A 26,098-nucleotide genomic window follows, 5' to 3' on the forward strand; every position below is an offset into this window, starting at 1 on the left:
CAAAGCTATAAATTTATTAACCTTACTTAATTGGATTCAACACACGTACGCCTATAATACACGGTTGATAATAAACATATAATCTACACTCATCTACTACTAATCAACACTATTACATTAACAATGATCTGCTCTCACTCACACTATATTTCCTTCAATCTGTCCTCTAGCTTTCTCCTCAACCTCTCACCCCCAAGGCTGAGCATCGATGCCTTATATAATTGTACATCTAGCTTCCTCTAGTGGTCGATTTAGACATTACATTAACCTTTACAGATCGTTACATTTATGATAATGTCACAGTCACAGGGGTTAGGCAGGGAAATGTGGTAACTGTTTTACACATGGCATGCACCCTTAAACAGAAATGAGAGTCGTGACCCGTCACACTGAATTAACTAGAACACAATACGGAGAAACAGGCCTTCTCGCTCAACAGGTCCGTGCCACTTTGTAGGTTCCACATGAGCCTCCCAGACAGTGCATTCCAGACCGTCACCACCCCCTGGGTAAAAAGGTTTGACCTCAAATTCCCCCCTAAACCTCCTGCACCTCACCTTGAACTGAATAGGTTGGTTTAGCTCAGTGAGCTAGACAGCTGGTTTGTGATGCAGAACAATGCCAGCAGCACGGTTCAATTCCCGCGCCAGCCTCCCCGAACAGGCGCCGGAATGTGGCGACGAGGGGCTTTTCACAGTAACTTCATACTTGTGGCAATAAAAGGTTATTATTTTATTATTGAACTTGCGTCCCCTCAAGACTGACCCTTCAACTAAGGGGAACAGCTGCTCCCTACCCACCCTGTCCGTGCCCTTCCTAATTGTGTCCACCACTTCTTTGGAATGGGAGAGTTTACGCCCACTCCAATGGCAGACGGTTCCCTGTGGCTGAATGGTTCGACACCCAGAGGGCACTGATTTCAGCTAATTGGCAAAGTCTTATAAATACACCGCTCGCGCAGTGGCACCTTCAATTTATGTGGGATTCACGTCAATGGCCTTTTGACCCTAGAAGTGAGCCCACTGAAGGGAATACAACCCATAGGCATCGCGTTGCCGTGCCAACTGAGACCAGCTTTCCCCGTGCAACCGGGAATTTCTGTTGGCTCACCACCAACTCATCTTGTGCATTTAACCACTTAGGGTCAGCCTACAGGATGTGACCGAGTTTTGTAGAGGGCAGTAAGGCGATTCACCTCAAGCCGGTTGACGTCAATTTTTTTTTTGATTCTTCAGGAGTCGATGAACAGCCGCTTAAATTTGATTGACTGCCACTGGTACAATACGGACCAGGAGGAGGACACGTTTCCAAAGTTCTGCAGACAACGTCGCACAATGGTATGTCTTTACCGGCCTGGGTACATTGTCATAAATATTCAATATTCAAGAGCGGGTATCTCCTACCCCTGTGCATTCCCCATCTACCTCTTCTGCCGTCAGGACCATTCAGACTAAACCTCTGGGTTGATGCCATGGAGGGATATCTTCCCATCTGGGCTGGTTTAGCACACTGGGCTAAATCGCTGGCTTTTAAAGCAGACCCAGGCAGACCAGCAGCACGGTTCAATTCCCGTACCAGCCTCCCCGAACAGGCGCCGGAATGTGGCGACTAGGGGCTTTTCACGGTAACTTCATTGAAGCCTACTTGTGACAATAAGCGATTTTCATTTCATTTCAAAATCCCAAACAAATATTGTAAATGTCGCCACATTCCCAGAGGACCATCGGCTCCTCTCCCCTTTGAGAGCTGACTGGTGGCGATTTGACCTGAGGGTCACCACACACCTGAGGCGAGGTTGGGAACGTGGGGCTTTCGTTGGTAACCTCCAGGAGTTTAGCCCGCGCCATGGATGACGCTCCCAGTCAGAAATATGCTGTCCAGGTTTCTATGAGATCCCCCCCCCCCCTCATTCTTCTGAACTCCAGCGAATACAATCCTCAATCTCTCCTCATACATCCGCCCTGCCATCCCAGGAATCAGTCTGGTAAACCTTCGCTGCACTCCCTCTGGAGCAAGAACATCCTTCCTCACCAAGGCACTGTACAATTGCAGCAACACATCCCTGCTTCTATACTCGAATCCTTGCGCAATGAAGGCCAACATACCATTAGCCTTCTTTACCGCCTGCTGCACCTGCGCGCTTATCTTCAGCGATTGGTGTACGAGGACACCCAGGTCTCGTGCTCATTAACCTCTCCTAATTTATGGCAATTCAGATAATAGTCAGCCTTCCCGTTTTTGCTGCCAAAGTGGGTAAGTTCGCATTTATCCAAATTTAACGACACCTGCCATTCATTTGCCCACTCACTCAACTTGTGCTGAGGGAGGGAGTTGCTGATGAAGACCTTCTTGGTTGAAGTTAAGTTTCAGCAGGAGACTTTGGAGACAATTGTAAATGAGGAAGGGGATTTTTAATTCAATGCGTTGAGGGTGGGGGGGGGGGGGGGGGGCCCAGGGGAAAGCAATTATGGTCGGTGAGAGTGGGCAATGGGCAACTTGTATTTGGTATGGGACATAGGGCTGCCAACTGTGATTAAATGTATTCCTGGAGGTTTTGCCACATGACTTGCCCCTATACTCCAGCCATTAGTCGACCAACACACCCGTCCTTGCGGTGTACTAGGGCAATCGGAACGCAAGAGGGCTCATTAACCAATTGGATGAGTGGCTTGCTGGGCCATTTCAGAGGGCAGTTAATAGTCAACTGCTGTGAGTCAGGAGGCCAGATCAGGAGAGGAAGGCAGATTTCCTTCCCGAAAGGGCATTGGGTGCTTTTGTTCTCCCACGACAACCAATGATCATCACTGAGGCTCGGGGCACGCTCTAACCAACAGCAAAACAGAGTCCGTTCTGGGCGGGATGAGAGGGGTCGTTCTCGGCACTTGTTACGCCGGGAATGATCCGGCTATTGAACAGCGCACTGTTCTTTTCTTGGGCCTCAACGGGGAACGCCCTGCCCAGACCGCACTCAGTCTCATTTCCTACACTGAGAAGATCGGGACGCCATTTTTAAATGGCCCCTCCCCCAATTTCTCGACCCTCTGGCATGACCCCTGGAACCCCCCCCCCCAACTCACCTGTTGGGGGATCCTTGAGATTTTAAATTCACTTAACACTGCAAGTCCGGGTCCCGCCCATTGTGGGCAGAATCCAGATCGCAACGTCTAACGAGACCTGGCGAGGCCTAACGGCTGTCGGGAATCCCGGAAGATGCCTCCAGCTCTCCATTCCAGATTTATTAATTTATTGAATTTAAATTCCACCGGTTGTCGTGGTGGGATTTGAACCAGTGTCTCTGCAGTATTAGCCTGGGCCTCTGGATTACTATTCCGGTGACCTTGCCTCTGTGCCACCATACCCCCATGGGCAATGTTCCAACACCGTGGCTGCAATATCTACAAGATGCACAGCAGCAACTCGCCAGGGCCCTTCCATACCCGCGACCTCTACCACCTAGAAGGACAACGGCCGCAGATACCTGCGAACATCACCACCTGCACATCCCCCCTCCAAGCCACTCACCGCCCTGACTTGGAAACGTATCGGCCGTTCCTTCGCTGTCGCTGGGTCAAAATCCTGGAACTCCCTCCCTATCAGCACAGTGGGTGCACCTAGTCCTCAAGGACTGCAGCGTTTCAAGAAGGCAGCTCACCAGCCCCAGCTCGGGGGGGGGGGAAATTAGAAATGAGCAATAAATGCCAGCGACACTCGCACTTCAAGAACAAACAATAAAACAAATGATGGTACGTGATCCAATAAGAAGGACTGGTGAGGAATTTACATGTTTCAATTCTTTTTCCAGAGAATGGAATCGTCATCGACCCAAAGCAGAGAGTGTGCAGGTACAGCTGACGGTCCAGATTAACTACAGTTAATGGCTAACGTGTTTAGGCGTGAGTAGATAAGCAAGCAAGCACAATGAAATAAATCCGTCAATAGGAATATCTAGAGGCCTGAGCACCAAATCCAGGCTGACACTCCGGTGTTGCACAGTCGGAGGTGCCACGTTGAGGTGAGACATTAAACCGAGGCCCTGTCTGCCCTCTCAGTTCGATGTAACAGATCCCTTGGTACTATTTTGCTGTTCGCCCCAGTGTCCTGGCCAACACTCCTCCCCAAACCCACATCGCAAAAAGCAGATAATCTTGTCGCTATCCCATTGCTGCTCATGGGAGCTTGGTTCGCGTGAATTGGGTGTTGTTTTTCCTACACTGTGTAACACTTACATAGAAGCAGGAGGAGGCCATTCGGCCCTTCGAGCCTGCTCCGCCATTCGTTATGATCATGGCTGATCATCAAGTTCAATACCCTGATCCCGCCTCCCCCCCCCCTTATCCCTTTGACCCCTTTTGCCCCAGGAGCTGTATCTAATTCCTTCTTGAAATGACACAACATTTTGGCCTCAACTACTTTCTGCGGTAGTGAATTCCACAGATTCACTGCTCTCTGGGTGAAGAAATTTCTCCTCACCTCAGTCCTAAATGGTTGACCCCTTATCCTCAAACTATGAGCCCTAGTTCTGGACTCCCCCACCATCGGGAACATTCTTTCTGAATCTACCCTGTCTAATCCTGTCAGAATTTTATGAGTTTCAGAGATCTCCTCTCACTCTTCTAAACTCCAATGAATGTAATCCTAACTACTACATTTGCTGTAAAGTGCGCTCAGATATCTTGCCATTATGAAAGGTAATGAATAAATGCATGTTTTTATTTCTATGCTGTTGGGCGTGTTTATGAGCATATGGGATGTTCCAATGCTCTGTGTCATGGAAGAGTAGGATGTGCTAGGACCAGGATCTTTTAGGAAGTTCTTTGTTCTTTTAGGAAGTGCTGAGTGTTTTGGCCAAGGGTGGTATCATGACCGGTACAGGCCTGGAGGACCAGGCTGTATTGTCTTGTGCTGTATTGCTCTTTGTTCCTTGTTGACAGGGGAAAGATTGGGGGAGGTTGCAAGAGGGATGTAGGTCGGTTCGGATTGGGCTCATGGAAGCTCGTGAGGGGGAATGCTGGAAGGGTGAGGCTTTCTCCCACAACGTTCCAGAGGGATTGAGGACGTTGAACTTTGGAGGGCAAGGGAGATGACTCTGCTCCTCGAAGAGGGAGGAGATTGGAGGGAACTTGCCTAAATGTCACTCACCTACTGGCAGCAGAGAGAAGAGTAGTGCGCCCTCTTCTGGACTCCAGATTACAAAACAGATACAGAATCAATGGAGAAGGTGGAAGAATTTGTAAGTCTGACACTAGAACTTAGAGCCTACGCACTATTATAATTATGAACTTTGTAAGATTGTTATGTTTGTGGACTTCGCCTTTAATATAAGATAAAATGAATGGGGACGGAGAAATGGTAAGGAGTAATGGTAAAGCATTGGAAAGGGTGCAGAGGAGATTTACCAGAATGTTGCCTGGTATGGAGGGAAGATCTTATGAGGAAAGGCTGAGGGACTTGAGGCTGTTTTCATTAGAGAGAAGAAGGTTAAGAGATGACTTAATAGAGGCATACAAGATGATCAGAGGATTGGATAGGGTGGACAGTGAGAGTCTTTTTCCTCGGATGGTGATGTCTAGCACGAGGGGACATAGCTTTAAATTGAGGGGTGATAGACATAGGACAGATATCAGAGGTAGGTTCTTTACTCGGAGAGTAGTAAGGGCGTGGAATGCCCTGCCTGCAACAGTAGTGGACTCGCCAACTGAGGTACCCTCAATAATGATGCTTAGAGATTAAACTGTAAAGAAGGCTTTATTAAACTAATAATTATACTACAGCTAGAGACGAGAGCTGACTGTTACAGACCATGAGGCAGGCCTTTATGTATGGCTCCCAGATGGGCAGAGCCAGAGGCGGAGTCCCCAGGGTTCCAAGCCCGGTCTTAAAGGGGACATGACCTTACATGATGATAAGGCATTTGAGGGCATTTAAAAGTTTATTGGATAAACATATGGATGATAATGGCATAGTGTAGGTTAGATGGTTTTTGTTTCGGTGCAACATCGTGGGCCGAAGGGCCTGTACTGCGCTGTATTGTTCTATGTTCTATGTTCTATGTTCTAAGGCAGTAACCGTTTATCACACCAACACTAAGGGCATTCAAATGGTCATTGGATAGACATATGGACGATAAGGGAATAGTGTAGATGGGCTTTAGATTGGTTTCACAGGTCGGCGCAACATCGAGGGCCGAAGGGCCTGTACTGCGCTGTAATGTTCTAATATTCTAATGAGAGAGGAGAATATGTTGATCGGGTGAGATGAGGAGACTTGTGTGAAGCATGGACCAGGCGGGCCGAGTGGCCTGTTTCTCTGCTGTACGTTCCATGTAAGGCGTGGCACTGGTGGGGGCCTTTGAGACGGTTGTCAACTCTTCCAGCGGCAACAGTGTGCAGTTCCCAACAATTAAAATGGGGATCGGGGGGGAGAGGGGGGGGAGAGAAAGTTCTCAGCTACTTTGTACCAGACATGCCCACCAAAAGAGTGCAGGAATATGATGGGTTCTGCCGCGTGAGTAGGGGCAGCGTCCACGACTCAGAGAATGCTGGCCCCTTGTGACATTTTTGTGCCTTAGGCAAGAAGGAAACAGCAAAGAATTCCAGCTTTCTCAAAGCCTGTAGGCAGGCGGGAGGCGAATGAAGGCTGAGGCACGGCCAGAGAGGCAGATGTGTCAGGTTCCGCCAGTGACCGGGTCGTGAGTGGGTCTCGAGAGGGGGAGGAAAGCCAACGACCGCCCTGTTCAACTTGCCCACCGACGGTTGCCTCCCTGCCTCAGGGAGCCTGCGAATGTCTCCGTGTACGCTGTACAGACAGCTGGCATCGAATCGAGAGCTAATGGGCGATTGTTTTCACTTAGTCAGTTTGTAGCCCCTATGCTCGGAGATCTGGTGCTGAGGCACACAGTAGGAGCAGATGCCAATGACTGGTTGCTTCATGTTGCTCAGTGTGTACGCTAACCTGTTTGCACAGCTGGTGTGTATCGGTCTCCAAAGTCACTCGAGTGAATTGAGCTTTGCTGCCACAAGTTAATTACTCCGACTGAACCAGCCTGTGGGACCACATTGCGTTTATTTTGCTGATATCTTGAATTAGGCTCAAAGCTTTTTCAAACATCCTCGTCCAGCTCAGAAACAGAGACCCGGAGATGATGATTTGAAGACATGCTCATATGCTGATCCATCAGTGAATGGATGGGTTGACCCATTTAAATTACAAACATGCGAATTAGGAAGCAGGAGTAGGCCATTCGGCCCCTCGAGCCTGCTCTGCCATTCAATAATCATAAGAATATACTAATTAGTGCTACAAGTAGGCTTACATTAACACTGCAATGATGTTCCTGTGAAAACCCACTAGTCGCCACATTCCAGCACCTGTTCAGGTACACTGAAGGAGAATTCAGAATGTCCAATTCGCCCAACAGCACGTCTTTCGGGACTTGTGGGAGGAAACCGGAGCACCCGGAGGAAACCCACGCAGACACGGGGAGAACGTGCAGACTCCACACAGACAATGATCCCAGCCGGGAATCGACCATGGTGCTGTGAAGAAACAGTGCTAACCACTGTGCTACCGTGCCGCCCAAGATCGCAGCTGATCTGATTTTAACCTCAACACCACATTCCTGTCGACCCCCCGATGACCTTTCACACCCCCTGTGGTAAACCACTGTTGGTATATTATATGTATTGTGGCAAACTGTTACTGTACTACATGTATTGTGGTAAACCACTGCCTGATGGCTCCGCCTCCCCTCGGGCTCGGTATAAAGGTGGCTGACCTCCGGCCCTGCCTCAGTTCAGGATCAGAGGCCAGGAGGCTTTCTGTTTAGCTTACTAAAGCCTCAGTTTTGTTCACTCCTCGTCTCGTGATTAATTGATGGCACATCGCTCCCCCATTGTTAATCAGGAATATATCCAGCTTGGCCTTGAGAATATTAAAAAATTCTGATTCCGCCCCTTTTTGACGAAGAGATTTTCCAGAAACTCACGATCCTCTTGAGAGAAAAGAAATTCTCCTTATGAGGGGGGATCTTATTGAAACTTACAGGATACTGCGAGGCCCGGATAGAGTGGTCGTGGAGAGGATGTTTCCACTTGTAGGAAAAACTAGAACCAGAGGACACCATCTCAGACTAAAGGGACGATCCTTTAAAACTGAGAGGAGGAGGAATTTCTTCAGCCAGAGGGTGGTGAATCTGTGGAACTCTTTGCCGCAGAAGGCTGTGGAGGCCAAATCACTGAGTGTCTTTAAGACAGAGATAGATAGGTTCTTGATTAGTAAGGGGATCAGGGGTTATGGGGAGAAGGCAGGAGAATGGGGGTGAGAAAAACATCAGCCATGATTGAATGGCGGAGCAGACTCGATGGGCTGAGTGGCCTAATTCTGCTCCTATGTCTTATGGTCTCATCTCTGTCTATACTGGGCGACCCCCTTATTTTTAGACAGTGATCCCTTGTTCTAGATTCTCCCACAAGAGGAAACATCCTCTCCACATCCATCCTGTCAACCCCCCTCAGGAGCATGACTGTTTTAATCAAGTTGCCTCTTACTAAAGTCCAATGGATACAAACCTAGCCGGCCTAAACCAAGTATTATTCTAGTCAACCTTCTCTGAACAGCTTCCAATGTATTTGCATCCTTAAATGAACACAATGAATCACAAACAGGGAAATAATCGAGCTATTGAGAGAGTGCGTGATTGCAATCTTGCCAACAACCATCTATATGGCTTCCTTTTATCTTCCAGACAGTGAATACGCTGAAGAGTTGTCACCAATGGTAAGTGTCCACCATTTATTAAACCATTGGTTGGACCATTTCCCATTTTAATTTGGTCCCAATTTTCTCCCCTCCATGCCTGAGCGGCACTTTGATTTTAAAATGTTCATCCTTGTTTTAAAGATCCACCAACCCCTCCCCCTCCCCGCCCATCTCTGTAATCGCCCCCAGCCTCAAACCTCCTGAGATATGTACATTGTTTTAATTTTGGCCCCTATTATATTTTAGTCACTCCCCCATTGGTGAGCTTGCCTTGACCACAAGCCCTGGAATTCCACTCCGTCTCTTTCTATTCCAGATTTCCAGAAGACCCAATCAGAAATCCTTTTGAACTCCTTCATCAGGGAGGCTTTTTATTCTCCAGTTGTTACACTTTTATCGGAAGCCATGATGATCTCGGGTGCCAAATTAGTTGCTCTTGATCGGGGCGATAATAGAGACATTGGAAGTGTCTCCACTCCCTCATCATAGAACATACAGTGCAGAAGGAGGCCATTCGGCCCATTGAGTCTGCACCGACACACTTAAGTCCCCACTTCCACCCTATCCCCCTAACCCAATAACCCCTCCTAACCTTTTTGGACATTAAGGGGCAATTTAGCGCGGCCAATCCACCTAACCTGCACATCTTTGGACTGTGGGAGGAAACCAGAGCACCCGGAGGAAACCCGCGCACACACGAGGAGAACGTGCAGACTCCACACAGATAGCGATCCAGCGGGGAATTGAACCCGGGACCCTGGCACTGTGAAGCCACAGTACTAACCACTGTGCCACCGTGCTGCCCTGTTAGTAAAGCTTTGATTTGAACGATTCATAGGAGCAGGGGATATCCCCTGTTGTCCCTCTAACAGAGGATATACCCCATTGCCCCTCTGAAAGGGGATATACCCCATTGTCTGACTGACAGGGGATATCCCCCATTGTCTCTCTAACAGGGGATATCCCCCATTGTCTCTCTAACAGGGGATATCCCCCATTGCCCTCTGACAGGGGATATCCCCCATTGTCTCTCTAATAGGGGATATCCCCCATTGCCCTCTGACAGGGGATATCCCCCATTGCCCTCTGACAGGGGATATCCCCAATTGCCCTCTGACAGGGGATATCCCCCCATTGCCCCTCTGACAGGGGATATCCCCCATTGCCCTCTGACAGGGGATATCCCCCATTGCCCCTCTGACAGTGGATATCCCCCATTGCCCTCTGACAGGGGATATCCCCCATTGCCCTCTGACAGGGGATATACCCCATTGCCCTTAACCGGGGGATATCCCCCATTGCCCCTGGACCGGGGGCTATCCCCTATTGCTCCTCGACTGGGGGATATCTCCCATTGCCCCTCGAGTGGGGGAAATCCCACATTGCCCCTCGACTGGGGGATATCCCACATTGCCCCTCGACTGGGGGATATCCCACATTACCCCTCGACTGGGGGATATCCCACATTACCTTTCTAATGAATAAGTTGTTAACTGAATTGGCGATGATGGAAGTAGAAGTACAAAGTCAGATTATTCCTGCCCTCTCCATTTCAGGAGTTACTCTGGTCCGATATCGAATACAAGAGGGAAATGAACAGGTTCTCGATGATACCATTCCCACCTGACAAACAATCTTTGATCCGACGAATTAAAATGGAGGAACCAGACAACAGGTAATACATCTGGAAGGCTGTTGTTAGAACCTTGCCTCGTCCCCTCGGAGACTGTCCAAGTACTCGGAAATTTGGATTAAGCTCAGGGTCTGAATTCAGCCTTTGGTCTGGACACACGACTCTGCACAACAACTCTTCTAATTTGCTCCTAAATTGGGAATCATCCTCCACAAACCATCCAAAGAGCATAAAAACCCGCCACAAAAGAAACTTAAAACATTTCCGTTAGATTGCTCCCAAAGAGCAATAGGTTCTGGGCGGGATGACCACGCAACCCGCCACGTGTTTTTCAGCGGACGAGGTGGCCTGCCTACAGGATCTTCCAGTTCCGCCATTGTCAGAGTAATTTCCCTTTGACTGCACCCCTCGTCGCCGGGGAGCCTGTGCACCGCCGGTGGGGCCGGAATATCCCCCCGGAGTGAACATCCGGTGAATCCCGCCCACAATGAGCGAATTAGAGTGAGGCAAAGAGAGAAAGCGGTGAGAGAGACGACGAGAGCGACAAAGAGCAAGAGAAAAAGAGAGGGAGGGAGACAAAGCAAGGGGGTAAGAGGGCAAGGACAAGAGAGTGAAAGAGGGAGGGAGAGAGGGACAAAGAACAAGAACACGAGAGAGACAGACTGAGAGCGGGAGGCAATTCAACGAGAGCGAGACAAAGGGTGAGGGTGAGAGGAACGAACAAGAGAAAGAAGGAAGTGAGAGTACGGAAGTTCGAATGGTTGGAACAGATTTGGCGAAGGCTGAAAAACTGGAAGTAGGGAATAAAGTTCTTTGAGGAAACTGGGGTTGGAGGAAGATCCATGAAGTTAGCTGTGAAATAAACATAGAAAATGATGGAAATACTCAACAGGTGAGTCAGCATCGGTGGGGAGAGAGAGAGAGAAGCGAAATTAATGTTTCAGATCGCTGACCTTTGAATCATTCGGAAATGTTGCCGAAATTCTCCATTTGCAATGGGTTCCCAGCCCGCGAAGAGTGCGAACAATGTTCAGAGTGGCCGGAATGGATGATCTTGCTGACGGAAAGGACGGGGATAGAGGCGTGTTGCCTCACATCCTTTAATAGGTTCCTTGGCACCTCATAACATTCAAGGCTATGTGCCAAATGCTGGCAAATGAGAATCGGCAGGCAGGTCAGGTGTTTTTCACACGTGCAGACTCGATGGGCCGAAGGGCCTCTTCTGCACCGTGTGACTCCATGATTCCGTGACTTAGCAATGGGCCGGGATTTTCCAGGGTCGGCAAGGCGGACCCGCAGCGGGGAGGTTCAGCGGCCCCACCCAAAATTCCATTGCGTTTTGGCGGATCCAGATGCTCCTGGCAGTGGGCGGGGCCGCAAGACCCCACCCTTTATTCTTTGGACTCCCTCAACCTTGGCTAGATATATATCTTGCTATTTGGAGCCTTGGTGCTTCACCAAGGAAAACCTGTTGACATGTTTACTTTTTTCCCCCCTGTCTAGATTTGACTTCTGGCCAATTAGTAGCTCAACGGATAATGAGGACAGCAGTCCAGGTATTTGGGCTTCACTTTGAGGGCTTTGCGGACAAATGTTGGGTTGAATGTTGTAAATTTGATGTAATTCTACGCTATAACTTGTGTAAATGTATAAGTTTTTAATCATTCGGGGAATTAAGGGTTGTGGGGACAAGGCAGGAAAGTGAGAGTTAGATCAGCCATGATCTTATCAAATGGCGGCGCAGGCTAGAAGGGCTGAATGGCCTACCTCCTGTTCCGATTTCTTATGGATCCTTAACGTAAAGTGTGTCTTGGGGAGGCTGTGCTGTCGTGGTGATGTCACTGCACCAAAGGCTCAGGCTAATGCACTGGGGTGGGGCCACGTGTTCAAATCCCAGCACGGCCGCTGGCGGAACTTTGGGGGAGGCGGTGGCGAAGTGGTATTATCGCTGGACTAGTAATCAAGAGATCCAGAGTCATGTCTGGGGAGCTGGGTTTGAATCCCGCTGGTTTAGCACAGGGCTAAAGAGCTGGCTTTTAAAGCAGGCCAGCAGCACGGTTCAATTCCCGTACCAGCCTCCCCGAACAGGCGCCGGAATGTGGCGGCTAGGGGCTTTTCACAGTAACTTCATTTGAAGCCTACTTGTGACAAGAAGCCATTTTAATTTAACTTAATTTAATTCAGTTAATTAATTTAGAATTAAAAGACTAAAGGTGACCACGAAACCATTGTCGATTGTCGCAATAAACCATCTGGTTCACTAATGTCCTTTAGGTAAGGAAATCTGTCATCGTCACCCGGTCTGGCCTACATGTGAGTCCAGACCCACAGCGATCTGGTTGACTCTTAAATGCCGTTAGGGACTTGCAATAAATGCTGGCCCAGCCAGCGACCCCCACACCCCATGGACGAATAAAAAAAACATTCACTTAATAGAATCTGGAATTTTTTAACAAAAGCTAGTGCAAGTAATGGTGGGCATAAAAACCAATGTCCTAAATATTCATCTGTTTCCCTCATATTCTTAAGGGAAGCAAATCTGCAGACTCGATGGGCCGAAGGGCCTCTTCTGCACCGTGTGATTCCATCTTTAGCTGGTGTGGCAAATATGGCCCAGCTGTTCCAGTACATCCCAAACACTGACATCTATACCTCTATCTTTTGTAAGGCAAACAGCACTTAGAATCACTGGAGTGCAGGAGGGCATTCAGCCCATCGAGTCTGCATTGACCCTCTGAAAGAGCACCCTATCCCCATACCCCAATAACCTCACCTAACCTGTTGGACACTAAGGGTCAATTTATCATTGGCCAATCCACCGAACCTGCACATCTTTGGACTGTGGGAGGAAACCGGAGCACCCGGAGGAAACCCGCGCACACACTGGGAGAGCGTACAAACTCCGCACAGACTTGTGATCCAAGGTCGAATTGAAACCGGGCCCCTGGTGCTGTGAGGCAGCAGTGCTAACCACTGTGCCACCGTGCCGCCCTTTAAAATGACGAGGGCAGGGACGACGTTCTTGGGAAGGAATATTTTCAAGAGTTCCTTCCCAATATTTTCCTGTGGAGCCCACCCTTATTTCAAGAAATCCAATCTTTAAATAGTTTAGAGTTCTCTCTGATCATATGCGTATTCCCACCTTGCACTGTGATGAAGATTTTCCCTCCCTAACAGCACTGTGGGTGTACCTACATGAGGGGAACTGCGCCGGATCAAGAAGGCAGATCAGCTCCACCTTCTCATGGGTGATTAGGGACGGGCAATAAATTCTAGCCTAGCCAATGCCCTCGCACACCAGGAAAGAATAAATGTAAAGAAAAATCTTCTGTGTATAACTGAATCTTATTGTATAGAAACAGTGACTGAATATGAAATGCATGAACAAGTAAAGATGGCCGTTTCTGTATCGAGTGCATAGCAAACCCCTCACCATATTTTTGAACATCCTTGTCCTCGAATACCGCCAGGATCACAGCCCTCCTCATCTCTCCTCATTCCGGTCTCTTGCCCATTCCCCCTTTTGATCGTTCCATCTTTGGTGGTCCTGCCCTCAACCTCCTCGATCCTAAGTTCCGGAATCTCCTTCCAAAAACCTCCTCCCCACCCCCTTTCCCTTTAAGATCCTGCTTGAAATGTTCCCCGCTGACCAAAGCCCTCGGCCTCCTCTCTTTGGAGCCCCTCCTACGGTTCTCCCGCCCGAGAACGCTCTTGTGGAAGGGCCCCGGTTTTCACTGAAGGCGCTATACAAATGCAGGTTCTTTGCCTTCTAGATGAAGCTCAGCCATTTTCCTTATCATTCGCTCCTGGCCCGTGTGGGCCCAGCCTTTCCCCAGAGTCCGAAGATGCCAGTGATGTGCCTGTCGGGCCCACAGAGGGCAGCAACAAACAGAGGTAATTCACCTTTCTGCTTCCATTTTCTTTTTTCCACACAAAATTCCTTAGGCAGATGATTAAGAATAAAAAAGAAGAGTCAGGGAAGGGAAAAGAGCAGTCATTTGAAGCTTTCCCGTGCTTCCGACCTTGCTGTCGGCAGCCATGTTTCTGTCACCAGATCGGTACAATGCCTCTTTTAATAACCCATCTCTCTGACTGTGCCTTTTGGTCACTGCGCCCTTCCAGAATATACTCTCCTTCTCCTGTTCTGTCCTGTTGTGTTCTGTGATATAACCGTTGTAATGATGTATACAGAACTTATAGTTGTTTAACCATAAAGATGATTTGTTAACAATCACGTGGAAAGATAAATAAACAACAATACAGACAATGACTACTCAATGAATTCAGTGAATTCTCCTGGAACTACTCAAAGTGTGACTCTCCTCTTGTACGTCTTACTACCAACTAGCAGGCGTGTAGAGTCACGTGATAGATCTCTATCGCCACCAGCTGGTTGGAGGTCGCATTGCTATCTATATACAGAACTGTGCACAGGCATATCTCCACATGTCCCTTTTGAGTATCTCCCCAGAGTCGACAGTCACGGCGGGATTCTCCGGTTCCCCCGGCCGTGTGTTTCTCGGCGGTGTGCCGTTCGCTGGCAGCGTGACTCTCTTCCCGCCACTTGTCAACGGGAATTCCCATTGAAGCCACACCATGCTGCCGGTGAACCCAAATGGGGAGACCAGAGAATCGCGAGGCCAGCGAACGTTGGGAGAATTCCCGCCTATGTAATCACTCGGGGCGGGATTTTCCAACCCTGTTTTGTGGAGACGGCCGCCATGGGCCACATGCGGGATCTTCTGGCCCCGTCGTGGTTTCCAGTTGTTCACACCCTCTGCTGCCGGAGGACCCCCCGGAGGGGTGTCGCCGTTGGCGGGATCAGGTCCAGCCAGCAGGAACAGCTGTGAAATTTCAACCCCAGTCCACTCTGGGCCTGGTTGTGTTTGGTGTCCGGGAGGGCCTGACTGACACAAACAGCCTTTTCTCATTTTTTTGTTGTTGCCCTTGCGTCCCACGCCTGGCCTGAAGGCCCCTGTTGTCGGGTGTTGGTTGCGATTTGGTAGGTCTTAGGAAATCTTGATAGTCACAGGTAGGTTAATTGTAAGTCTTTATTGAGTGTTCAAACTATTTACAAATACACAGCGGAGGATACGAGTTAGGAGGTGCCTCCATGCTGGCTGGTGCACAGGTCTCTGTCCAACACTTGGCTGACCGTGGGCGCTGATCATTAGCTCTCGTATGTCATGTGTGGGCATTACTGTACTCAATGCCTTATTCACCCTATTTGTGCCAGACCCTTAGACTACAGTCCTGACCTGCCTTCTGTGAAAGGCTTCAAGAATGCACAAGGTTCAAGAAGGTGACTCACCACCATCTTCTCAAGGGGAAACTAAATTGGGCAATGGAAATGCTGGCCTAGCCAGTGATGCCCACATCGCTTGACTGAATTAGAAAAAAAAAGTCCCCCGGGGCAATCAGCTACCTTGTCCAACTAGTACCACATCCCACAGGCATCTTGAGAGTGGGTATATCAATCTAAGTTTTGTTGGTGGTGCGCTATTCAACAAGTTAAGGCTTCACAGTTGTCCTCAAGCAACATCCACTTTTTTGAGGTCATTGAATAGTAACGCATTGCATTTTGAATCATTAAATGGTTTCAAGAAGGAGATAGATATTTTGTGATTTAAAAAACGGATCAAAGGGATATGGGGAACAGGTCGGGAGGGGGATTTAAGATCAGCCGTGATCTGATTGAATGGCGGAGCAGGCTTGAGGGGCTGAATGGCCTACTTCTGCTCCTAATTCCTGTGTTCCTATTGCAGAGAAAGACTGGACAAGCTATAGAATCATAGAATCGCTACAGTGCAGCAGGAGGCCATTTGGCCCACTGAGTCTGCACCGACTCTCTGAAAGAGCACCCTGGGCGGGATTGTCTGATCCTGAAGCTAAGTGTTGATGCCGTTGTAAACGCCGTCGCGTTTTACGACGGTGTCAACAGGCCCCCAGGATCAGCGATCCCGCACCTCGCAGGGGGCCAGCACGGGCACTGGAGCGACTCCCGCCGCTCCAGCTGCCGATACCGGCGTCAAACGGGCGCCGCGGGTCTGCGCATGCGCGTTGCGACCGGCGCGAACTCGGGCATGCGTGCTAGTTGCCTTCTCCGTGCCAGCCGCGACGCAACATGGCGGAGAGCTACAGGAGCCCGGTGTGGAGGAAGATAGGCCCCAATTAGGAGAAGCCGACCCGCCAATCGGTAGGCCCCGATCGCGGGCTAGGCCACGGTGGAGGCCCCCCCATGGGGTCGGATCACCCCCTCCCCCCTCACCAACCGTTCCACCTCCACAGGATGAACGCCGAGGTCCCGCTGGGCAGGATCACACGTGAGCGGCGCCGGCGGGACTCGGCCTATCTCGGCGGCCACTCGGCCCATCGTGCGCGGAGAATCGCCGGAGAGGCTGCGTAGAGAGGCCCCCGACCCGTGCCGCGCCGACCGCGCCGGCGCCAATGGTGCCGATTCCCCGGTCACTGCAGGGCGGAATTCTTCGACACCGGACCAGCGTCAGAGCGGCGTCACGTGAATCGCGCGCCCCCCCCCCCCCCCCCCCCCCCCGACCCGGCCCAGGCACCCAATTATTTTTTCTCCAATTAAGGGGCAATTCAGTGTGATCAAGCCACCTAACCTGCACATCTTTGGGTTGTGGGGGCAAGACCCACACAGACACGGGGAGAATGTGCAAACTCCACACGGACAGTGACCCGGGGCCGGGATTCGGACCCGGGGCCGGGATTCGAATCCGGGTCCTCAGCGCCGCAGTCCCAGTGCCAACCACTGCGCCGCATGCCGCCCTTAGAGCCCTAAGGGCCCAGTCTCCACCCCCGCCCTATCCCCGTAACCCCACGTAACCTGCACATCTTTGGACACTAAGGGGCAGTAGCAGGGCGAATCCACCCAACCTGCACATCTTTGGATGTGGGAGGAAACTGGAGCAACCGGAGGAAACCCACGCAGACACGGGCGAACGTGCAGACTCCACACAGTCACCCAAGGCTGCAATCGAACGTAGGCCCCTGGTGCTGTGAGGCAGCAGTGCTAAACACTGTGCCACCATCAGTCCCAAGAAACGGTTAAGAGACCCAGACTGTCAACTCAATTTTACCTTCCGGGCAGTAATTCCGCAGCACTTTCTCGTCGCAAACACTTCCTGATACACAATCCGTCTTTCATCATGCTCTATTCCCCTTGAACCTTGCCCTTTCGTGCCCAGCTGGCTGGAGAACAAGTCCCCGCCCTCTCCAGGCACAATTTTCTTTTATGGCTGAAGTTCTAAAGAAGAACTTACCCCTCGCCCTGGGCTCAGATCCCTCGTTCACACGGATGCCCAGTAGTCAGCCCTGAGAAGCTGGCAACCTCTTTGCTTTCTCTGCCAACACCAAGCAGTGCCTCTTCCAACTGAGGATTCAGGGCAGCCCCAAAGTTAACTCTTTCTGTGGCATCATTGGCTGAATTGGAAACTCAGAGTTGCTTACAGCACAGAAGAAGGGCATTCAGCCCATTGAATCCATGCCAGCTCCCTGCTGAACACTGCAGGCAAACTCAATCCCTCACTCAATCCCCATAGCCCCTGGTCTATTTCCCTTAAGTGTCCATCCCACGTTATTCCAATCACGGACCAGACCCCAACAGGGACTAAGATACTGGATAGAAATCCCAATATTTAATTTAATTCGTAAGACTGTGAGGAAAGGATACTTCACTCCAATAGGGATATGGTATATTAAAACACTCTATGGTCTATTAAAACACAGTATTACTAACTTTAACATCATAAAGACAATAGCTTATAAGTCACAGTTAAATAATGCTTAACAATGACAATGAACACTAAATCCAAACTGCTATCGTTTATCTCCACTCAAGCAAAACCCATCTCAGGTCACAATCCACTTCTATATACAGCTAGCCAACCCCGGAATACTTGGTGTACAAAGTCGTCTTGGATAAACCACTTTGAGAAGTAGATTCTTCAGGAGGCCAGCTTGCAGGGTCTTGCCTGTGTCGAACTACTGTTTAACCTGCCAGCCTATTCAGAAACTGATCATAGGCAAACCTTTTTAAGTAAACTGATTTTAGAAAAGCTGCTGGTCTCTCCACGGTCAAACCTTTAACTGAACTGAAGCCCTAAACTGAAACTCAACACCTGACTGCTTCCATCCCGTGGCTCCTCCCATTAGCTACACCAGGGTGGCACGGTAGCACAGTGGTTAGCATTGTTGCTTCACAGCTCCAGGGTCCCAGGTTCGATTCCCGGCTTGGGTCACTGTCTGTGCGGAGTCTGCATGTTCCCCCCGTGTCTGCGTGGGTTTCCTCCGGGTGCTCCGGTTTCCTCCCACAAGTCCCGAAAGACGTGCTGGTTGGGTGGATTGGCCATTCTGAATTCTCCCTCTGTGTACCCGAACAGGTGCGGGAATGTGGCGACTGGGGGGCTTTTCACGGTAACTTCATTGCAGTGTTAGTGTAAGCCTACTTGTAACAATAAAGATTATTATTATTAGATTTGTGCGCTTCCCCAGTTCTGCTCACTTGCGCATCTCCGATTTTCTTCCCTCCGTTGGCAGCTATACTTTCAGCGCGTCCCAAAGCCCTGGAGTTCCCCCCCTTAAGCTCCCAGCGTCGCTCTCCTCTTTAAAACCCTCCTCTTTGCCCAAGCCTCTGGCCTCATTCTACTAATATTCCCCCCTTCTGCGGTTCAGCGCCAAGTTATCTGTCCAATCGCGTCCCTATGACAAAGGCGGCGTATAACTAAAAGTTGTTGTTGCTGCAGGACAATTTCTTCGTCCGTGTCGCTGCCTGATCTCACCAGCATCAACAACACCACTGAACACGACCAGAATGATATCATCGCCACCAAGGACAACGGGCCCAGGATCTTCGTCAAGTCCGTGCAGGAGGAGCCAGAGGCGGAAAACGTCAGACTACAGGACGGGTGTCAACTACTAATGGTCAGTCCGGGTCGAGGCCTCTCACGTTGACATGTCTTTCCATCAGTTGCTCTTTCCCCACTTGCTGTCCATCCAAACCTGTTGCCCTTGGTCTCTTTGAGATGTGTCAGTGAAGGACACAGTGTAGGTCGCTGCGTTTCAAACTATTTTGGTTGACCAACGCCTTTTTGCATGGACTACGCATGTAGGAACCAGGAGTAGGCCATTCGGCCCCTCGAGCATGCTCCACCATTTAATGAGATCACGGCTCATCTGATAGTAACATCGAACCTGCATTCTGCACCCCCCCCCCCCCCCCGATAACCTTTCACCCCCTTGCTTACCACAAATCAATCCACCTCTGCCTGAAAACTTTTCAAAGACTCTGCGTCCACCGCGTTTTGAGGAAGAGATTCCAAACACTCACCACCCTCTGAGGGAAACATGGCCGGAGTTTTCCGGCCGTTCGCTGACGGCGGGATTCTCTGATCCCACCGCAACCCCCCCCCCCCCCCCCCCCCCCCCCCCGCGGGTGTCCCGGCGATGTGGGGCAGCTTTAATGGGAATTCCCATTGACCACAGCGGGGGCAGAGAATCCCCCCGCCAACGAAGGGCACGCGCCTCCCGCTGCCAAGGAGCATGCGGCCGGGAGGCCGGAGAATTTCTCGTCATCTCCATTTTAAATGGACAACCCCTTATTTTTAACCCCCCACTGGTTCGAGATTCTCCCACGAGAGGAAGCACCCTTTCCACACCCTACCCTGTCAAAACCCCTCAGCGACCATGGGCACCCCATCCAAATTACAAGGACAAATAATACTCATAATATGAGTATAGGGCGGTACTTTGGCACAGTGATTAGCACTGCTGTCTCACAGCGCCAGGGACCCAGGTTCAATTCCAGTTCGATTCCAGCCTCGGGAGACTGTCTTTGTGGAGTTTGCACTTTCTCCCTGTGTCTGCTTGGGTTTCCTCTGGGTGCTCCAGCTTCCTCTCACAGTCCAGGTTAGGTGGATTGGCCACGCTAAATTGCCGCTAAGTGTGCAAAGATGTGCAGGTTAGGTGGATTGGCCACGCTAAATTGCCGCTAAGTGTGCAGGTTAGGTGGATTGGCCACGCTAAATTGCCCCTAAGTGTGCAAAGATTTACAGGTTAGGTGGATTGGCCATTCTAAATTGCCCCTAAGTGTGCAAAGATGTACAGGTTAGGTGGATTGGCCATTCTAAATTGCCCCTTGATGTCGAACGGTTAGGTGGTTTTATGGACATTGGGATAAGGCGGGGGATTGGGCTGACGCAGGGTACTTTTTCAGAGGGTCGGTGCAGATTCAATGGGCAGAATGGCCTCCTTCTGCACTATAGGGATTTTATGATTCTATAATTCTAACCATGGAGAGAAAGGAAGAAAAATAAATTTGCATTTGCGTAGCACTGTCCAGGCCCTCAGAACCACCCAAAGCACTTTAGGGCGACACGGTAGCACAGTGGTTAGCACTATAGCTTCACAGCGCCAGGGACCCGGATTCGAATCCCAATTTGGGTCACTGTCTGTGTGGAGTCTGCACGTTTTCTCCGTGTCTGCGTGGGTTTCCTCCAGGCGCTTCAATTTTCTCCCACAAGTTCCGAAAGACCTGCTTGTTCGAACATTCTGAATTCTCCCTCAGTGTACCCGAACAGGCGCCGGAATGTGGCGACCAGGGGATTTTCCCAGTAACCTCATTGCAGTGTTAATGTGAGCCTACGTGTGACACTGATAAAGATTATTATTGTTGGAACGAATTGAACGGAATGTAGTAAACGCAGCAGCCAATCTGCTCAAAACAATTGCTCACAAAACGGTAATCAAATCGCTGCCAGATTTTCCCCCAACAAGGTTTCACCTTTGCTGTTTTCACCAGCCTTCCAGGCAGCGAATCCCAATCGGGTTGGACAGAACGCAAGCCCAGGGCTCTGAGGTGAAAACTTAATTTCTGACCCCCAAGATTACTCATGCCCCTGCGACTCAAGGTGTATTTCAATCTTTTCACAGATGGATGTTGGGGTGAGCCAGAGAATATCGCTTCAGAACTACAGAGCAAAGGGTGCATGTTGGATGTTGCACAGCTGTCCACAGCCAGATCCCCTCCAACTTCAGAAAAATGCGGAGGGTAAGTATGAGCAAACAAAAGGGACAGTTCAGAACGTGATATATGCTTAGCGGGGCCCATCGTGTCTCAGGGGTCATTTTGGCACATCAGGAGGCCATTCAGCCCATCGAGTCCTTGCTGGTGAAAATATTATTGATGGGTTCCCTCGAGGAGGACCCTAGCAGTTCTCCCCTCCACCCCTTTTCCCCAGTGTCCATCGCTCCCCCATTGGCAGCACGCCTTTAGATGCCCAGACTCTAAGCTCTGGAAATTCCTTCTTAAACCTTCCCCTCTCTGTACCTCTTCCCCCTTTAAGACGCTCATTAAAAAGACAGAGGGTCTTAAAGTGCCGCCTCATTTCGTCACCATTTTGGAATGTCTTTCCGTGTTAGCAGGTGCACTACAAATCCCACTTGCTGTTGTTGGAGCGGGGAGCATCTTTGACGGCGCTTGGGGGGAGCATGTGTCGCCTATTTTCACACCTGTGTATGTGTCTTTGTTTGTGGCGTGGTGGTATTGTCACTGGACTAGCAATCAAGAGACGCAGAGGAATGCTCTGGGGACCAGTGTTCGAATCCCACCATTGCAGAATTCAGTGAAAATCTGGAATGAAAAGCCTAATGATGACCATTGTGATGTTCCCTGCTGAGCCGATGGTTAAAAGTAAAAGTCGCAATGCTGACAAAAAACATCAAGCTATGTACAACATAGCTTTAAACGGTTCGCACATCTTACTAAGTATTAGCTATGAAAAGAACAGGATTACATCTATGCTACAGAAATCTAGAATATCTAACTATGCTGTCAAATACAATGAACACCTGATCCTAATCTTTCAAACACACCTTCTCCCAGAATCAGCCCCAGGGCAGCACGGTAGCATTGTGGATAGCACAATTGCTTCACAGCTCCAGGGTCCCAGGTTCGATTCCCGGCTTGGGTCACTGTCTATGTGTAGTCTGCACGTTCTCCCCGTGTCTGTGTGGGTTTCCTCCGGGTGCTCCGGTTTCCTCCCACAGTCCAAAGATGTGCAGGGTAGGTGGATTGGCCATGATAAATTGCCCTTAGTGTCCAAAATTTCCCTTAGTGTTGGGTGGGGCTACTGTGTTATGGGGATAGGATGGAGGTGTGGACCTTGGTAGGGTGCTCTTTCCAAGAGCCGGTGCAGATGGCCCGAATAGCCTCCTTTGGACTGCCCTACCTGCTACAGTAGTGAACTCGCCAACATTGAGGGCATTTAAATGTTTATTAGATAAACATATGGATGATAATGGCATAGTGTAGGTTAGATGGCTTTTGTTTCGGTGCAACATCGTGGGCCGAAGGGCCTGTACTGCGCTGTATTGTTCTATGTTCTATGTTCTGCACTGTAATTTCTATGATAATCTATGATAATCCCAGGAGTCCCAGTATATTTATATGACTACTCTGTGGTGCCATCTAGTGTTGAGATACATGAACATCATCTTGTTAGCCCTTTACACTCCCTACACTATATATATATATATATATATCATTACAATCATGACGTTGATTGTCGTAAAACCCCATTCTGGTTCACTGACGCCCTGGAGGGAAGGAAATCTGCCTTCCTTACATGGTCTGGCCTACATGTGACTCCAGAGCCACAGCAATGTGCCTGGAAAACCACTCTGTCCAAGGGCAATTTGGGATGGGGGTGTTAAATGCTGGCCCAGCCAGCGATGCCCACATCCCCTGGATGAATTACAAAAAGAAATGTGTGCAGGAGTATATACCCTGTGTTAAAAAGTCGACCTACAGATTGCAGGAAGCTTGAGAGAGTCCTGGAAGGCGAGGAGGACGAAAGGATGGCTCGAGGCTCGTTCTACATCCGAGTGAACCTGAACATTCTGGGTCAAGTCGACAGCTGCTCCTTGCAGGTGAAGTGCGATGAGATTCTGCACGTGTTGGACATGGCGCACCACACAAATTATGAGTGGCTATGTGCCCGGGTCAACCCATTTACCATGGAGGACGTGGAGCAGGGAACCATCCCCAGCTACAACAGGTACAGTAATTACAGGCCTACAGAGTAGCCATTTGAGTCTGCACCGACCCTCTGAAAGAGCACCCTACCTAACCCCACCTAACCTAAACATCCCTGGACACCAAAGGGGAGTTTTAGCACGGCCAATCCACCTAACCTGGACTGTGGGAGGAAACCCCTGCAGACACAGGGGGGAACGTGCAGACTCCGCACAGACAGTCACCCGAGGCCGGAATCGAACTCGAGTCCCTGGGGGTGCTGTGAGGCAGCAGAGCTAACCACTGTGCCACCATGTCGCCCCCCAGGTTAGGTTAGGGGGTTCATTTTGATAGGAGGAATAAGGAGTCCACTTATTCCTGGGAAGGTCAAAAGCTCAATTGCATAGCTTGTATATAAGGAGCGCTTGTGGCGCAGTTAGTCCCTGCATCTGGCGCCAGAAGCTCCAGGTTCGATTCCTAACCCAGGACTTTAAGGGGGTCTAAGTTATGTTCATAAGGTGGCCAACTATATTGAGTACCAACCTGCAAATCCTTCCAACACACATCAATGGTAGGTGGTAAGAGCGAGGGAGATTTATGACCAGCAATGTGGAAAGAACATGGGAGCATAGGAACAGGAGAGGGCCATTCAGCCCCTCGAGCCTGTCCCGCCATTCACTGAGATCATGGCTGATCTGTGTGGACCTAACTCCATAAACCTGCCTTTGGCCCATATCCATTAATACCTTTAAAATTAACACCTGTTTTAGCTTAAGCTGCTGTTTGTGGGAGTGAATTCCAAACCTCTCCTACCCTTTGAGTGAAGACGTTCTTCCCAACATCTCTCCTGAACGGTCGGGCCCTGATTTTTAGACTATGCCCCAAGTTTTAGAATCTCCAACTAGTGGAAATAGTTGATCTTTATCGACCCTGTCTTTCCCTGTTAATATCTTGAAGACTTTGATCAGATCACCCCTTAGCATTCTAAATTCTAGCGAGAAAAGGCCTAATTTGTATAATCTCCCTTCGTAACTTAACCCTTGTAGTCCAGGTATCGTTCTTGTAAACCTATGTTGCCCATCCTCCAAGGCCCAAATATCCTTCCTAAGGTGTGGTGCCCAGAACGGCTCACAGTGACTCCAAGTGGGATCTAAACAGGGTTTTGTAGCTGCAGCACAACCCCTATGTCTTTAAACTCCAATCTTCTCGATACCGAGGCAGGCATTCCACCAGTCTTTCTGATTTATGTTCTGCACTTGTTCGGGGCATTTTAAGGACCTATGCTCCTGAACCCCCCCCCCCAAGTCTCTTTGGACATCCACTGTACTTAACCTCTTCCCATTTAGAAAGTAACCTGCTCTCATCTTTCTTTGATCCAAAATGGATGACCTCACACTTGCTTACATTGAATTCCACCTGCCCCAATTCTGCCCATCCACCCGGTCTGTAGGTGTCTCCTTGAAATGTTATGCTCCAGACTCCGGAGAGCATATTGAGCCTTGGAGAAATTGCAGGAAAGACCTAACGAGGAGAACTGAGGAGGTGCAACGTTCAGTGAAGATTCAACAGCTCTTGAAGGTTCTCTTCTACGGAGATAGGAAAACTAAGATTGGACTTGTCGAGGGTCTTCTAAAGTTCTGGGGTTTTTGTGGAGAAACTGTTTCCGCTTGTGGGAAGAGGTAGTTAGGATGGAAAGAGACGTGTACTGAGCTGCGATGGAACTTGGGCTGAATGTTCCTTTTATCATTCTGTGGGCGGTATTTTAACTGTGTGCGCAGCGCTCAACGGCAGAAGTGGAAGTGGGTGACGCTTCCAATCGCCTGACGGGAGCTGGCTCCCAAGGCATTCTAATTAAAAATAAAGTGCTGGCGGTGAGATTGAGAGACACATGCGATCACGCAGCGGGGAGAAGCATCTCATTGGTCAATCCCACTGTCAGCTGCTACTGTGGGCTACAAAAGAGCCTCTTGGTCAAACAGGGGAGGCTGCACATCATGGTCACAACTTTGCTGCCAAACTCCATCGCCTCAGAAACCATGTGATCTTTTCAGCTCAACAGAATGCGCCCTCAACCAACTCCCCCACCCCATCTTCTCCGTCCATCACTCACTACCTTATAATTTAATGCCATTTGTTGTAATGTGACTTTAAGGGGTAGCAGCTTCCCAGCACTGGAAGAAAAATATGTCACATGATCCGGCCTCAGTTTCACTTTGGCCTGCGAGCTGAGCACACGCACACAGCTCTGCTGCTGATGCCTTCAAGTTTTCTACCCATGTGTATCTGTTCCCATGCACCTCGTCTCAAATGAACCCACCCCGTGTTTACGTAATCCCTTATGAATGATCGGTGCCTTTATATCATTATAAAAACACACCATTCTCCTCACCTCACCAACCCCAGGATGTCAGGCCCCTCTAATTTCCCCCCTCCATGCCCGCAGCCCCACCCTCTGTCCTTCATTGGATTCCTCTTCCATTCCTCCATGCCAGTGGTGGGCAACCTGAGGTCCACCTAGGTTTTGAGTGCGGTCCCACGTGACATTTTGTTGACCGCTGCCCACATTCCGCTCATTTCCATCCATGTAGTTTTTTTTTTTCCTACCGGTATGGCTGAAGTGATTCGCACGTAAAGCGAGGGCGAGCGAAGTGAGGAGCGTGCTGATTGCTCCCAAC

At 49.8% G+C, this 26,098-nt stretch overlaps 1 protein-coding gene across 1 annotated transcript in view; it reads left to right on the forward strand.

The window, feature by feature from the left end:
- Positions 1-26,098, forward strand: part of LOC140404131 (caspase recruitment domain-containing protein 11-like) — a 92,232-nt gene that overhangs the window by 43,478 nt on the left and 22,656 nt on the right. Inside the window, exons 5-13 of the mRNA XM_072492549.1 lie at positions 1,236-1,337; positions 3,803-3,842; positions 8,744-8,775; positions 10,314-10,432; positions 11,894-11,946; positions 14,164-14,284; positions 19,156-19,333; positions 21,341-21,458; positions 23,220-23,466. Of these exons, the coding sequence (XP_072348650.1) occupies positions 1,236-1,337; positions 3,803-3,842; positions 8,744-8,775; positions 10,314-10,432; positions 11,894-11,946; positions 14,164-14,284; positions 19,156-19,333; positions 21,341-21,458; positions 23,220-23,466 (1,010 nt within the window). The remainder of the gene's footprint in view (positions 1-1,235; positions 1,338-3,802; positions 3,843-8,743; positions 8,776-10,313; positions 10,433-11,893; positions 11,947-14,163; positions 14,285-19,155; positions 19,334-21,340; positions 21,459-23,219; positions 23,467-26,098) is intronic.

This window comes from Scyliorhinus torazame, chromosome 29, assembly GCF_047496885.1.
Source record: "Scyliorhinus torazame isolate Kashiwa2021f chromosome 29, sScyTor2.1, whole genome shotgun sequence".
Classification (NCBI taxonomy): domain Eukaryota; kingdom Metazoa; phylum Chordata; class Chondrichthyes; order Carcharhiniformes; family Scyliorhinidae; genus Scyliorhinus; species Scyliorhinus torazame.